Source organism: Anser anser (assembly GCF_964211835.1).
Source record: "Anser anser genome assembly, chromosome: 3".
Classification (NCBI taxonomy): Eukaryota; Metazoa; Chordata; class Aves; order Anseriformes; family Anatidae; genus Anser; species Anser anser.
In genome coordinates, this window is record NC_139722.1 from 94,793,516 (window position 1) to 94,810,795 (window position 17,280).

General features: G+C 34.6%; 1 protein-coding gene across 2 annotated transcripts in view; it reads left to right on the forward strand.

The window, feature by feature from the left end:
* Window positions 1–17,280, forward strand: part of LRPPRC (leucine rich pentatricopeptide repeat containing) — a 93,298-nt gene that overhangs the window by 47,360 nt on the left and 28,658 nt on the right. For both annotated transcript variants that reach the window (XM_083829112.1, XM_083829113.1), the window contains exons 24-25: window positions 2,721–2,845; window positions 3,483–3,589. In XM_083829112.1, coding sequence (XP_083685238.1) covers window positions 2,721–2,845; window positions 3,483–3,589 — 232 coding nt within the window. The remainder of the gene's footprint in view (window positions 1–2,720; window positions 2,846–3,482; window positions 3,590–17,280) is intronic.

A 17,280-nucleotide genomic window follows, 5' to 3' on the forward strand; every position in this document is an offset into this window, starting at 1 on the left:
TTACCTATACTTGAAATTTGAAGCTTACAGTAGGTTTCTAATTTTCTTTCTGTTTCTCTAACAGGATTGGTTTACAAAAGTTGTTGCCAGTACATATTCAGAATTAATTGCAGTCAGTGACAATTGAGAAATAGTGCAGGTTGTTAAGTAAACCATTTTAACTCAAGTACAAGCATAAGATTTTTTTCTAATAGTAGTACAAATAATTTTTGTAGAAATACGTCCAAATAAGGCTGAACTTCTATACCTCTGCTGTATATTTGTTTGTTGTCAGTTTTATTGTTGATTGGTTTTATAAAAGCTGTTCACTAGAAAACTCTGGATGACTGGTTGCTTGAGTGCAACAGAACAAATACGTCAGATTTTGATAGATTAAAAACAAATGCCTGGTAAATGAGCGTACAGGATACTGACCTCCTTAAATGCAGAGTTATTCGGGAACCTGTGAGCTATAGTACCAGTAACAAGTACAATATTTCCATTTTTGTAATCTTGGTCCTTTGCTGACTTCTTTCTCTGCATAAACACTATTAATGCCTCCAGAAGCATACATTTAGAGACTAGAAAATCTTTAATGCTTCTTTTTGAATGACATTCAAATTATTTGTTCATTTATTGATAGCTTTGACCTAAAAACAGTTACTTTAATCCTTTAGGAATACAGCTAAGACAATACTATGGCTGTTTGAGCATCAATCTGAAAAGCTAGATTTATCACTGAAAACTTTAATTTGAATGTATAAATGTTGTTGTGCCTCCTTAGAAATTGAGTAGTTCTCTGTAAAACTGTTTTTTTTTTTAAGATGTTAACTGAACTTGCATCTAAAGCAGGAGAAAAATACTGATTATATAAAGCTTTATATCTGTCTATGGTAACTACCATGGTATTTCTCTTTTATGACAGTAATCTAGCCTGCAACATCTACTTGCAGTTTTGAAATTAACCTGTAATTTAGTCTTCACCCCAAATGACAAAAATTCAAATGACTCCATGGGGTGCCAGAAGATGCACTGTAAACAGGGCTCAGTAAGGGGGATAAGGTAGAAATCCGTCATCTTAGGTGTATTTTCAGAACGCCAGTATCAGTGAGCAAAATGAATTCCGTGTTTTACTCAAAAAAAGAAAAAATCCAAAAAAAAAGATGAAGATAGTATGTAGTAATCTAGATAGTTCATTCTTTGAAAAAGCAAAATCTGTGCTGCATGAGAAATCTCAGTGTGAGGAGGAGACATCTGACTTAACGTGTTTTAACAGAATATCTTAATTTGTTAAGGTTGAGATGATCGATAATGAAGTTGCTTCAGGAATGCAAAATCATCATCTCAAGTCACTTTTATTATAGCCTTTGGCTGCTTCTATTAAGTAATCTTTCCTCTCACCTACTTCCACCACCCTGTATTTGATAGTCCTTTTGAAATCTAAAATACGGTCTTATTGGCTGTGTGTACTTATTAAGTTTTGTGTGTGTCATTTTGGTTTGACTCATTTTATTTTGAACTTCTTCCTTCAAAGAGTAACTTACATGTTGTTTACCACTGTTTCAGCAGTTGTCCTCTTTTTTTTATTGGTTTGTAATCCTTTGAAAAAGGGTCTGCAGCAGCTGACTTAGTTCTGTTAGTTGCACAGTTTAGGATGTTAAAGGTTACGTTTGTTGGTTACTTTTTACAATTTCAAATCTGGTTGTTTTTATGGCTTTTCAGTTTCGCATTATGGTTAGCTGTACTTCTGAAGGCATTAATATTGTATACACAGCAGAAAAAAAATCACCAATGGACTGAGATAACAAAAGTGGAAATATTGTACTTGTTACTGGTATTTACTGCTGAAAGGATTGTGACTAAGTCTGCATTTAAGGAGGTCAGTATCTTATGCACTGATTTACTAGTACCGTTGACTCTGTGTCATGGATAGGTCAGCACAGAGTACATTTTGGTACCTCAATATATTGTTATATTCAGTGCAAAAAAGTACACTTTTATTACAGAAAATATGCATTGGTTTCTGACCTTTATATAGAATGGGTAAATGCTAACCCTGCAATTGTGATGGAAGAAAAGGAATGAAAATAAACCTGGTGATTTATAGCTAGTCTGTAAAGGTATAAAACAAGCATAAAGCAATCTAAAGAGCTTTGTTTAACTAGGTTGACCCTGAGGATTTCTAATGAAATAAAAACGCTGTCGAAAAAAATTAAAGAGCTTAAAAATTGTCTAAACAGAGACGTTTGGAGCTAATGTATTCTGCACAACATTACATATTAACAAGAAAAACGGAACTCTTGAATATAAACAAATTTCTGTGGAATTGGTATTTTGTCACGATAGCATACGGCAGAATTTAAGAATTTTAATTCAGAAATTAAGAGTATGTAATGATGATGCAGCGCATTTATACGTTTGCTTAATTTGTAATGAACAGTGGTCGTGAACTCAAAAAATTACACAGCAAGGAGATTTGAGCCTAAAACTGTAGTTCTGTTTTCATTTATGTAGCTATCAAGCATACATGATATTTGCTTGTAGCAAAACTTTGCCCATTATTTGAAAATATCTAGAATATTGGGGATGGTGGGGGGGAATAAAATACTCATCTGTATTACAGATCTGTGCATAAATTCTCCTTGAAATTTTTCAAGACCAAAGTGGGTTCATAATTGTCTACTCCTGCTCAGTTTTTCTATTTATGTATTTTTATTCTTTTTTTTGTTTCTTTCCATGAGGGATGACATGCCTGCTGCTCTGGAAGCTTTAATGGGCTGTTATAAGAAGCACGGGAAAATTCTTCAGCTTCATAACGTCTACTGTAGACTCATAGAGAAAGGAGATGCTGATCTTCTGCAAAAAGGTTGGTTGCATGTAGTCAAGTACTGTCCAGTTATATGGAGTGCTTTCTGGAGGTTTTTCTTCCATGATCATTTATAGCATTTATGTCATCGGAAAGAACAAAATTTCATACCTTTGTGTTACTTTAAAGCATTTAAATGATGCCTATGTTTTTCAGATTGAAAAATGGATATTCATTTTAAATGGAGAAGAATTCTATTGTTTGGGTAATATAGCAACAAGTTCTCAAAGATTAGTGTTAATACTTGTTCTAGCTATATATATCACTTCTAAGAAACAACTTCTCCACACACATGTTTCTGAAACAGTTGTGTAGTTAAGAAAACCTAAATTCACGCTTGGCACAAGCCAAGAATGCCAACATAGTCTGTTTTGTTTAATGTAATTCAAAATGTAGTATAGCTCAACAGAAAAACAGTTTAAGCATGCTCAACCACAAAGCTACAGCAGATGGTGTAATATGTTGTAAATGTTCCATGCGCTTCAAAATATATTTCATATATATATGTATGTATATATTTATGTACGGTGTTTTGTGATGCTTGGAAAAGAGAAAATAATAGTATTAAGAATATTTAACATGTATATTAAAATGCTTGAATTCATTTAGTAAACTAATCATTTTTATTTTCTTTTAGTTTCAGATTTTGTAAGCAGAGAATATGGTGACATGATGGCTCTCTATGATCTCTTCTTTGCCTTCTTGCAAACAGGAAAATATAGAGAGGCCAGGAAGGTCATTGAGGTAGGATTTTAACTATAGTACTCTATTCATGCAGCCATTTAGACTCTTAATTAGAAACATTTAAAGTTTTTAACCTTTAATTAGTCTTGTTCTGATTCACATTAATAGAATTCAATCCTAATAAAGAAAAAAAAAAGCCTCGACCAGCTTTATTTTGTATAATTACAGTTCAGAAGAGAGACAGTCTTGTTATATATTGAATTTGTTTCCTCACGTTTTCAAATTTGCTGTTATATATCAAAATGATATTTGCATATTAAATATCGGATTGTGGAACAATTAAATTAAACTGGCATTCCTGGGTGTAAAGTTGCTAATCCTCTTTCCGAAGGAATTCTTTGTTCTTAAAAGCACTGGAATTTAATTTGCTGCAGACCATGCTCAGATTTATTTGTAATGCTTGTCTACAAGTTAATCAGCCAAACAAGTGCTGTCTGCTACTGTTTGGCATTTAATTTAGCATTTCTCCTCTCTCTCTCTCTCTCTCTCTCCCTTCCCCTCTCTCTCTCTCTCTTTCTCTTTCAGGATAGTAAGCAGCTTATAGGAAGTGGTAGGTGACAAACTTGGTCTATTTAGGATTAGTATATTTTATCTAGACTTGATTGAAATTGTGCTTACTGAAATTGATAAGTCAAAGGGGCAGCTGCAGAGTCTGCCCAGATTATGATTATTTTTCTTCTTAACACAGTTGTATGTTGTTAAAATGCTGCATAAGTGTACAAGTTAATGTGTAGGAGAGGAGGGATCTTGCAGAAAAAGTGATACTTAGTCCTTATCATTTTTGTATTATGTACATAACTCTGCAACCTGTTTTTTTTTTTCCTTCCTAAGATAAAGCTTGCCTTTTTTCTAGTTCTGTTAAATATTTGAGATACCAGTTATCCTTACTTGAATTATTACCCAATAGAAATCTTGCATTTAAAAAATCTTTTAAGTGAAGGTCTGCTCTGTGATAGAACAATACTTTTCCTGATTTAAGGAGGACAGAAGTGCTGAGTATCCTGTTAAATATTTTTTCTCAGAGATGGTCTTTTGGAGCTTAATCTAATAATACAGAAGAACTGAAATATCGGTATCTAACAAGACAGTGAGGAGTTCAGTTCTTTTAATAGTGATTAAAGTATATAGGATGTACAAGCCTGAAATCTCAGAACTGGAAGTAAGAGTTTCTTAGATACTGGCATTTAATTTCTCAGCACTTCTATTGATGGCTACAGTTCAACATTCATGAATTGGATAGTAAGCAAATGATCAAATTATTATCAAATTTTAATAATTTAATAATTGTATTATTTTCAAATTATTATTTGAAATTGTTGTTTTAATAGGTGCCAATTTTATCTCTGCACAAATTCAGTATTTGGTGTTGGACTATCAAGTATCAGGAACCACAGACAGACATAAGCGTAAATCTGAGCACCTGGTATCTGGAGATGAAATGGAACTTCTCCTGTCTCTTTAGGCTCTTTAGAGTAGGACTTCCTGCTCTTACCTAGCTTCCATAAAGTATGAATTTGATCTTTGTATATGTTGTTGAGGAAAAAAAAGGTTTAAATTTTTTAGGAATACAGAAATTTAGCTATGCATGTCATTTACCAGTGAATCAAGGGGCACAAAATCAATCACTGTATCATGTGTTATTTTCAGGTATTTTTATGTAAGAATAATTTAGGTATTTTCCAATATTTTTTTTCTTCAAGGGCAAAAAAAAATCTTAATTCATATCTTGCTGGGGAAGAAAATAGTTTTAGTCCATAAAAAGTTACTATTTGCTTTTTTTGTTTTGTTGGGAAGTCGAAGGCATACTGCATATAATGTGGAAGATGGAGTACTGGTTGTATGTGTATCATTTTCTCCAGTAGTGTTTTTTGCAGCTAAATTCCTTCTCTTGCTGGCCATCTCAGATAGTTTTTCTATTTTCATTTCCTGTTGAAGAAACATTCAGTAAAGGTTGATCAAATTTGGGGTCACTTGATCTTTTTAGAAGTAGTTGCATGTTGGACATGGATTGCCTGTCAGTGTATACTTAATCATGTGTTGCTGATTATAGCGATCAATTGATTTTAGTGGTATCATTTGTTATTGGAGTATCTGAAGAATTAATAAAGAGTATCTAAAAGGGTAGGAATGAAACTGGAAAAAAAATCCGTAGGAGCTAAGGAAGTGAAGACTGTGGAGGTTATGGTGTTTTAAATGGGGTGCTTTTTATTGGAGACCACTGCCTCAGCTTTCTCTTGTTACTTTTAGAAATCAGAGATCTGTTGGATGCTCCTGTGAAAGTGACAACTGCTGCTTTGAAAAATTTGCAACTCAAACCCTTATGAAAAGAAAATAACTTTTAAATCTCAATCATTGGTAAAATACAACTGAATGACAATAGTGGGAAAAAGAAGGGGAAGATTTAGGTGTAATTATATATATATAAAAAAGGGGGGGGTCAGTTGTGTATGTACATAATCTGGTAACAAAAATGTGCAGGCATATATATGTGTATATATATATATATAAAAGCTCATGTTGTGGGATGTTGTCATAGCAAGAAAGGTGAAAGCTCTGGGGCAGAGCTGCTTGTTGGTAGGGCAGGAAGACTAAGTAGAGAACGATAGCGTGAAAGACAACTAAAGATTAATCGGTGTGGCCAAAGAATGTGCCTGACTAATACCAGACCAAGTAAATTGCAGTGCGTAGTTTGGTGCTGCGATTCTCATTGAGGCAATGAAAGGTGGAACAGAAACTAGGAGAGAAGACTTGAGGCAGAAGGGCTAATGCAACTAGGTTCTGAGGCTTCATAGCGTGGTTGATAAGGTAATAGTTTGCAGTGTTGATAGACTCTGGTTAAGGTTTTGAAGTCAATTCTCATTTGTTTTGTGGCAGGTAGCTAGACAGAAAGCCTCTTTCAGAGATCAGACATTCAAATGAGGTAGCTTCAGTTTCTCTGGAAAGGGAAGGTGTGCTTTATTGTAGCCATGTCTGGTGATTACTGAATGCGTGAAGTTGTGCTGGTAGAAGGATGTGCTGGGAGATGCTCTTTTGCCTCACGCTGGGAAGTACTACTGTTGGGTGCATCACAGTGTGATTTAGTCTTCAGTTCTTAAGTGTGCGTCATCTGATGTGTCAGATTTTGTCATGAGTCCTTCAGAAGTGATCATATCAAAACAGACCGTGGTACCCTTCTCTTCTTGTCCCTTACCACGAAGTCACCTACTACCTTGCTTTCCCTTGGAGGAGCATCATCATCATCAATTACATCATCAATTGTAGCCCTAGTTACATAGGACTTTTTCCCTTACTTGTAAAGGCAGTTTAATTGACCTTTTGCCTTTGATTTTGTTTTTCTTTTTTTTTCTCATAAAAGAGATAATTAAGTGAATATATTTTTATTTTAATGGATGATACTTAGAGACTAAAAGAAACAGATGAATTTTCCAGTAAAAGGGATTCAGACACAATTACCTTTAGAACAATATTTTCTTAACTAGTCTTCTAAAATGTTGTCTCATTTTGATAATATCTAATCGAATTTTCTCACAGAGGGTCATCTTTATACATGTTGCTCCATTGCTCCAGGTAGTAGAACTGAGAGTCTGGAAGAGTTGCATGGCCTGGTATTCTTTAAGTCTGGTATTTAGGTGGCGAGAGTATTTTCTAGAGCCCAGTCCCCAGAATCCCTTTCAATCCATAGTTGCTTACTTCTTGTAAGAACTGGAAAATCTGAATTCCCTTATTTTTACTCAATTGTCAGCTGCCACTGTTGCTGTTTTATTAAACTTGATCCAGCTGATGGTTGAGAGCTGGACTGATGTGAGGGTCATCCAGGAGAGACCTGAGATGAAAAGGGAGGGTTACACCACCTTTGAGGAATCTGCTTCCTTCCTCCTCTTCACCTGTTATTTTCCTTGCGTGGTACATGGAGACTTAAAAATTAATTACCTAAACAGTTATAATATAGTTGTTCTGTGTCACTTGGGATCAATTTTAGCTGTTCAGTCATCTCTGAAGTTTGCCGTGAGATCTGTAGCTGTTCACCTGTGTGATGGTTGAGTATTTCTAGACTTGCACTTTTTCCTTCATTTATTATACATGCTGAATGCTATTATCAAAATATTCTCTGAATCTGTGTGAGATGAAGTCATGCCCATGGTCTAGACTACCCACTTGGCTCTTTGTGGTATACTCACAAGACTTGTACATTGGTAAGCACTGTAACAGTCCTGCAGCAGAGCTTCAAGGAAGCTGTTCTTTAAATCTGCTTTGCAAAAGCAAGCTTAGTTCATGACTTACTTCATGAAGTAAAAATGAACATTTTACACCTATGGCTGAAGTATACACAGTTTTAAACCAGCAATGGGTCCATTTCCAGTTGAAATCGGCCTCAGTCAGGTGTACAGGTCAATTTTTGTTACTGTTAAGTAACAAAATAGAAAGCAAAATAACTCTCACAGGTTTATATATCAAGTCTGTCTTTAAAGAAAAAAAACCAACAAACCAAAACAAAACCCAAACCCCACCACAACCAACAACAATAAAAACCACCACCACGTAAATTATTATCAGAATCTAAGAGGAAGAATTCAAAAGAGTAAAGCACATGAAAGCATTAATGAGTGTTTTATCTTAAAATATTAATGATTTTTTCACTGCTTGAAATGGAAGAGTCAGTCAATCCCTGCTTACTCTTTAAGTAAATTTTAATCTTTTGTGATGAAGTGGTTAAAGCAATTTGATCTGATCTTACACACTTTATAAAAATGTAAATATAGTGGTAACTAGTATTTGGAATGACAGTATGTTACAAACGTAAACCAAAACGTCAGTAGGCTTTTACTCTGAAAATGATACAGGCAGCATTGCTAACAGCATCTGTGTTAAGGTATGTTAACGTTGTAAAACATTGTACATGAATGCACCCGAAGCTTCACGCTATCATGACTGGCAATATTTTTCTAAAATTTCCTTTCCTTCTCTTTTCAGATATTCCTGTCCATTGTTTTAGATAATTCTTCCATTAAAGGAGACACTTTAAAAAGTATATAAAATTTAAAGTATCTTGGAGCTGTTTTTCATTTTCTGTTGATTCTCCCAAGAATCAAATATCCTAGTATCTTCTATGTAAAAGCGTCAGCATCATTATACACAACTTTTTAGATTTTATTTTCAAGAGCGCCTGATTCTGTTCTTTACGACTTATCTATATGCTGTTACCTACTGACTTGTGTGGTTTTGTTTTCATTAAGGTGAGCAAAAATGGTTCATAAACTTAATTTTTGATAAACATACAGATATTGCCTCTTTTTGTGGATTAAAAAAAAAAGATATATCCAGAGTACTCTTAAATATTCTTTCATTTTTCTGTGCTTATACAAGTCCAGTGGAAAAGGTTGTTGAGAAGACTGCCATTCCTACTGCTTCAACGTAGTTAAGAAACGTTCATTTCCTGAGGGAAAGAACCTACAAACTTGGTTTCTTCTTTTTCTAGATCTTCCTGGGAACATGCGTATTAGTGTGTACTTAATACTAGTTTTCTGTTAGCACTGCACTGTAATGATAAAATGTGTTTTCTTAAACTGCATTCCTTTGGACAGCAAAATACTTTTTTTTTCTTTTTTTTTTTTAATCTGGTACCTTTGAAAAGGGTATCAGATCACTGGCATTTTTAGGTGCTTAAAGGCTCTTCTGATAAGCTGGTAGAGATGTTTGAATTTTTTTCTTGACAGGTAATTCTTGAAGTCATTCTAAATTAATTCACTAGCTCATGTGATTTAAAATAGTTCCTTTAATAAAACAGTAAAAGCTCTTGTTTCTGCTCTGTAGTTCTACTGCAAATGAAGGCTAGGAGAGGATTACTGTATTTAGGAGATAGGGAAAGATCACAGAACCGTATGGCAGAATTTTTAATAGAAAACTAACCTGCACAAGTTTGCTATCACAAGAGGGAACTCCCTTGAAAATGTCAATGCAGAGTGTATGGCTTCCGAACTGTTTTTACTAGATTTTATGTGGAGATTTCTGTCATCTGCCCTTATATTAAATGTATCATGTACACTTACTAGTTTGATATATTACACCATCTCTTGTGTATCAAAATGTTTGTGAAGAGCTGAAGAACAAGTATATACAAAATATTTTAAATGAAATGTATTTACAGTCTCAATAAATGCAAGAAAAGGCATTTGTTGCTGAAATTCAAGACCTGACAAAAGAACTATTTTAGGTGAGTTTAGTGTACAGGAATATATCTATCAACAAATGTCAAGTTAATTCAGGAGGTAAATAGATTTAAGCAAAAAATTGTGACATCCACTGTCAGCAGACCTTGAGATACCAGTTGCCATTGGATTTAATCTACCATAAAACAATGATAATATTTCTACTTGATATTGAGAGATTACAACCTTCTTTCATCCAGATTGCTTTTTATAAGAATCTACATCAGAAAATTGAGTCTTGCTGATTTTATGTTAGAGATAAAAACAAAAGAACAAAACAAACAAAAAATCAACAACTACTGGGAGAAGATGCTTTCTTGATTTGTCACAGCAGGATTTATTTTTTTTTAATGTATGGTTTAATGATTGTTATATCTAGTGTCTAAATTTGCCTACAAAAATGTATGTTTGGTCTGCTTATGAAAAAGAGCAGAGGTGATTAGAACAAAATTTAAATGTCTGTGAATGTGTAATGCAAATTCTGTTAGGTACTTAGAGATACGGTGGTCTGAGATGGAGTAGTTTGTAGGGGGCGTAATAGCTTTTATTAGAGTAACTGTATACAGCTGGGAGGGAGGGGAAAGGATGAAGAGCTTTTAGACACACAAGCCCTATAATTACAAGAAAAGATTATTTTTTTCTTATTATTGAGTCCTATTAGTCTAATAAGAGCATTATTTCTACTTATGAAACTGGATTCTGATACAGCTATTACTGAAGCTGGATTTTGTACCCATGGATGTGTGCATGTGTTAATTAAAGAAAGTGGTTACTAGATCAGTGCATGTTACTCAAAAGGTCTTACTTTCTTTTAAGAAATTAATATTTAAATGAATATATCCCCAATAATAATTCATTGTTTCCAGTGGAAAAACCGAAATGTTGACTAATGAATGAATTCCTTCCAGAGAGGTAGAAAATTAGTGTGTTTAGAATATGGGATCATGGCAAGAGATGTAAATACTTCCTTAGGTCCAGGGACTGTGTTAGAGAGAAAATACTACTACTCTATAATGGTGTCTGGGTTCATCATGCAATGTAAAACCTAGAACAGCCTAGAGGAGGTTGGGTTTTTGAGCAGGGGCTTTGCATATTTTTGATGTCTTCCTTCAGCATGATTATTGTTGTGAAGTTGTTACTCTAATGAATTTTTGTAGCAGTACTTCATACATAGTTTCATTTGGAAATCTCATCGATAAATGTGGGATATTCCAACAGTACTTAAACATACATAGCATCAGTCTCTGTTGTCAGGAGTAAGGAAAAAATGACAACTTAAGCATGGTTTTTCTTCTGGTATTTACAGAAAATAATTTTGCATCTCAATGTCTGTCTAGCACAAAGCAGCATATATTCCTGTTTCAAGAGAAATAAATAAAATTGAGTATTTACTCAATAGATACTAATTGTGTTGGTTAAGTCAGCAAGAACTGAGAGAAGCTTTGTGGCAAGTACATACTTTAGTAAAGAAGTAAACAGAAAAACTGGTGTTTTGTGACTTTTCCCAGTGAGAATAGACACATGTTTTACACATTAGTGGGTGACATTAGTAGTAGGGTAATGGTTGGACCGGGTGATTTTGGAGGTCTTTTCTAATCCTAATGATTCTATGATTCTATTTTAGCGTGAGGGTTAATTTTATGGGGTTTTGTTGATTTTTGTCTCCCTAGGATGTCTTTCTTCCCCCTCTTTGGTGTGCTTTAACAATATTCTAATGAGTTTAGCAAAACAGGTTTAGGAATGTGATTTGTTACATTTCTATTCTTTTAAATGTTTGAAGGCTGGAGACTGTAAGTATTTGAGTTTGTTCGTTTTAACTTGGATTTTACCTAAAAAAAAAAATTAACCTGGTAGAAGCAGGCTAGTTGCTCATTTGGATGACGGCAGGATAGGCAGGAAGCTAAGCATAAGCTTGAATTGAAATCATTCCCAATAGGAGAGTTAGGGAACATGAATATGTAGACGTGTCCATTTTTGTCTTCCGTTAAACATCAGTGCAAATAATATATCATATACACAATAGTTGGGTAGTTTTTGAAGGCATTACTTTAAGTGGGGCAACTCATAATTTTCAAAACTCTACTATAGCAGACTACTTAACCTAACGTTTTCATTAAACGTGAAAAGTAGTCATATTGAAGGTACAGATTTAATTGTATTCAAGTTTTCACACAGTTAATCTTCCCCCAAAAATTGTGCAAGTGTGAGGATACTTTAGATTAGCTTCTCATCAAAGAAATCAGTATAATGCGTTAGGATGTATTTAGCCATGTTATTTATTTCTGGGTAAAATTGTTTACAAAGAACAAAAGCGATTACTTCTTTTGTAGAGGAAACCTGTCTTAATTAGAGCAGTTCTCAAGGTTTTCTTTTGTTTAGAAAGAATAAAGTAAATGAGGATCTCCTTCTGCACCATCACCAAAGAATTATTTTTTGAAATACAGAGGAGCTAAACTTCTTTCCAAGTGGAAGGAACTTGTAGAAAAAGTATTACTTACTTTGCCTGCCATAGACGGGCCTAGCTCTAATGCTGTCCTGGTAGTAAAATGGTTTAAAGAAGAGCACAGCTAGAGAAGTAATGTATTTTATTAGGTAGCTGATATGATTGCAATGGGAATGATGCTTTTTGATGCACAGGTTATTTTTAGATTCCTCAGTCTTTAAAGCAGCTTCTTTTATAAGCTTCTGGACTACTGTGTAGAAGTTCATATGTTCAGAGCCAACAATTAAATCAGTTTTCTTTTTTAATATAAATGTTTTAGTTGATGTATTTTTGTAAAACTAATGCATTGGAATTTGAAGGTGAAGGAGCTTTTTAAAAGAGTCAAAAAAAAAAAAGTGTAAGATTACTTTAACCATTTCATCTATCAACTGGACCTTGATGGCTACGAAAGGTACAAAAACTTGAAAATATTCTTTTACCATTCTGATCAGGCAATACACCCACTGCTTAGTAAAAGTGAGGAATTTTGCTAAGAGTTTTCACATAAGGAAAGACTCAAACATAGCATACAGTGTTTACACTGTAAAAATAAAAACAAAACTTCAAGTAAGTTGCTGTGCAAAGATATCCTAGGCTTCATTGAAACTGCATGGAATTTGTGCGATTTCATAGGCACTTCTGTGGAATCAGGGAAAAAAATCTGCTTTTAAATCAAGAATTTCCTATCAACTGTGCTGTTTTCACTAAGGCTTATGTTAGAGAGAGCTGTTAGAAATGACACACATCGCTTCTCATAGCTGTCTGTTTAAGGCTGTCTTTCCAGAGAAGTAACGTGACTTCTTGCGAGACATTTCTTTGGCATCTAAATCTCAGTAACTGGTTCTGGTACTGGTAACATAAGTCTGTTTCAGCTGTTGATGTAACTCATCGTGAAGCATTTTTCTTCCTTAGCAGCATTAGCTGTCTTTTCTTATTACTAGCTTTTTCAGCTCTAAAGAGAAGGATGAATGGATCTACCTGTCCAAAAAATACCTTCAGAAAGTGCAATGTAGATAGGGTTTATACATTGTGTCTGTTTCTTTCCAGTATTCCTGGTAATGGTTGGATTGGTGATTACTGTAGAACTGTTTCTGTAAGATAGAACTTTAGGAAGAAAACATCAGGGTTTAGAAGAATTTATAAATCATTTGAAAGGGTAGGGTTAAGCAGAGGTAAACGTGAATGTTTAAAATCAGTGTTACAGTGAATTGTAGATTGATAGAATTCTTTAGGTTGGAAGAGACCTCTAAGATCCTCTAGTCCAACCTTTAACCTAGCAAAAGTAAAGTTACACTGTGCAAGGCTAGAATAAGTTTTCAAGGAGATATCTAGGATTTGTAGCGCGAGTTTTGCCAAGCATTGTGCACAGCAGTAGTTTGTGGAGGTGCAGTGTTGGAAGGCTAAGATGGTAATTCGTCTCTTCTGTGTTATGTGTATGCCAAATGAAAATGCTTTTGATGACTTTCAAATAGTTGTGCATTCTAAGCCAGCTGTAGCTGGCTTCTGGGATGTTCTCAACACCTAAGTTTTTTGAAAGTCTTTCTCTTTGAAGAATGCCACGGGATTTTTTTTTTGCTGTTGTTTTTTCATTATGTAAGTTTTGTCTTTAAAGAGAATAAGGTTGTTTCAGGCAAGTAGAAAAGTGAATATTTTACGCATCTCTTCTGTAAACTGCTTGGCCGTTTTTTTTAAAGGTTTTCAAAAAAAGACAGTATTGGTCTATTATCTGTAATAATACAGAACACCAATGTAGACAAAACTTGAATGTTTTTATCATTATCTAAAGGTGTGGGAAAGTGTTGAATAGAATCTTCTCTGACAGGTCAGGATTTCACCATACAATCAGTTTTATTTCAACTGTAATAGGTAGAAGTTAGTTCAGCTAAAAATGTTAGTACAGAAAAGAATTTCTGGTGATTGGACCCTTCAGTCACCTGTCTAAGATGACTGTTTCTAGTGGACAACTGAGATGTTTTCTGTGGTTTAGGATTGTTGCATTCTTCTTCTAAGGATGCTGTAGTTTCCTTCCTATTCTGGTTAGTTTTCCTTTCTGTGTGTGAAGGCATAGAATCAGTGAATAAATTAGTGCAGGGTTGTATGTAGAGTATTAAAAGATAGTAAAAAAAGGTGATTGAAAGTAGATGTGACTAACCAGGTGAGAACTTCTTAAACTGGAAAAGAAACTGGAACAGGGAATTACTACATATATCACTCAAGCATCTGTGAAATCGAGAGGGTAAAGGGTGTAATCAACTGTATGCTGTCTTCCAATACAAAATCAAGGGGGTTCCAAATAAAGCCCATAGAAAGAAGCTAGTCTGAAAACAAGTAAGAAGTGGCGGTATTTTTTTTTTTTTGTAGGAGGTAGTTGAGGCAACCCTTTGCCAAAATCTGTTACGAATGATAAATCTTACTGCGTTCCAGAGACAATCAGAGAAGTTCATGGAAGAGAAATCATTTCCTAGAAAGTCTGACCCACTGAACCCCAAATAGCTGGAGAATGGAGGGGCACTGAGGGGAGCGTATTGCTGGGTTTTCTGTCACTTCATATTTTCTCATAGGCACTGTTGGGGAGAAGGATGAAAAGCTAGCTGGACCTTTGTTCTGGTGCAGTACAGCTCTTTCATGTTCCAAGAGTATTTAAAAGCCTGAAAAAAACAATATTTAGTTTATAAGCTGTATAATTTTTGATAGACACTCAATAGTTGCTTTACTCTTTAAAACAGTGAATGCCTTAAAAATGGAAGGGGAAAAAAAAAAGAAAACAGAAAAAATACTAAGACTCAATACTACTTTCTGGCCATTGAAACAGACATGGTCCAAATTTAAAACGGGAATTAGGAAGAGTAATTAAAGTAACAGGTTTTTACTTTTTAAATTATTATTGCTTGCTTTATTTTTATTCTGCATTTGCTCTGCTGTAGAAAGTCTGATTCCTGCTAAATGCAATGCTTAAAATTCCCTAAGATGGTAAGGGATAAGCTACAAATATGGACTATCAGGCAAACCCTGGAGATTTAGTTAATCTGACCTAGATGTTCTTTTGATGATTGAGACCTGCAGTATGTGAAAACACTTCTCAATTTCAAAATGAAACACAAGGATATCTGTTGTATAACTCAGCTGTCCTTGTAGTGACAGACACATCAATCATTTCTGATCAGGAAAGGATTTACTATAAAAAGTTTGTAGGTTTGGAGCTGTTGAGTTCATTGGCATTCGGATCAGCAATGATATTGGAAGTTGTAAGTGAATTCAGCATTTGAATTTTAACATGTCCTAAAGAGGATTAGCTACAAATGCAAGCAACATACTTTTTTCTTTTTCATTTTCAAGAGCCTGTTGTGTAAGATGTTAATTCTTGACTTAATTTTCAGCATATTTTATGTGAAACTGCTTGCTGAGTCTTAAAAGCACCGGCTGGTTACCTGTAAACATGAAAAACGGTGATAAAATCTAAATGGAAAAATCAGCAAGTACCTGGAAAGCAAAACTGTTTTTAATATACATCGCTTTGGAATACTTGAGGAGTCACTACTTTCCTATAACCTCTTTGATTGAGACTATTTTTATAGCACAGATAAATACATACAGAAGATGGCTCATGTTGAGGATCTAGGGGTTAGCATCCTGTTTTTTTTTTTAATTATTATTTTTTAACTTAGAATGATTGCATAAACTGTTTTGGATGATTGGCAGGATTGTATGCCCCAACATTTATTTTGCAGAGCACTCAGTTTTGTGTATCTTCAGCAAATTTTTAGGTCTTTAACTGAAGTTTAGCATGCTTGCTTTTTGGTGTATGCTGAGCTATTTCAGCAAGATGTAGTGGTAATAATTCTGCTGTTGGAGGAGAAGACAAGGGAAAGGAAATTATTTATCTGTGTTAGAAAAGACAGAAGGCTAATTGACTTGTTCAACGGTAATTGTTTCCACTGTTTTGGAATGGAGACTCAGTATTTGTCACAGCTTTTTGTTCAAGCTGCCTCTTACATGCGAAATTGCGTTTGAATTTTGGAAATCACACTTCAACTGCAGAGACTTCTTATAATATTAACAGCTAAAACCCTTCAAGAGTCAAAACACATGTTTCTAGGTGGGGACGAACAGACATTTCCTTGGAATCGCTTTGGGTTGTGTTAATGTAAATCTTGATACATGAAAGGAAAGTGCAGTCCTTTCTTTCTGTAAATGATCTTTGTATTAAAATGAGAGAGTATAAAGAAAGTGAATTCAAGTAGTCTTGAAACAGCGTGTGAGACGTGAAAATGACGATGGATGCTTTGCTCACGGGTTTTCTTGCATCATTTTTCCAGATGTGGTGGACCTGAGCAACATGATGCCTGTAACATGTTTCTTTACGAATTTTGAATTTTCCAATGTTTATCAAAGAATTTTGCTGTTGACAGTGGAGGAACTGTGATACAACTGTTGTGGTCTGTAGTGCTGAGAGGGTGCAACGTGGTAGTGTATACTAGATGGAGTTTGCAAAAAAATTGAAGGCTTTCTGAGTATGTGTTGTGTGACTGTAGACCACTCAAAGCAATGAAGGAATGAACAAGCAAAGTCTCATTTAACCCGAGAAAATGAATAACACAAAGAACTATGGCTTAGTAACTATTAAACATTGATTGTTCTGTGGACACAGTAGGCCTTTGCTCTGCTCTAGGATGGGAGTTATCTCCAGTTAGTATACCTAGCATCTTCATTAGCAGCTGGCTACAGTATGCTTAGTGCACTCTAGCTTCATGATTTTCTTAGTGAGCATAGCAAGAGAGGTCACAACCTAAAACTGTTGGTTTTAGATACTAATAGCTGTAAGAAAACAGCTCATGTGAGCCAGTAAAGGGCACTAAATGTCACCGTTGCCATTGTGAGAAGCACGGTTTTCTAGTTGCTAATGATCACTGCAGTGATGTTGAATATGAACTTTCATTGTGAAGCCAGTTTGGAAACATTTGGTATAACTCTTTACCATGAGTAATAGAAATGATTACCCTTGG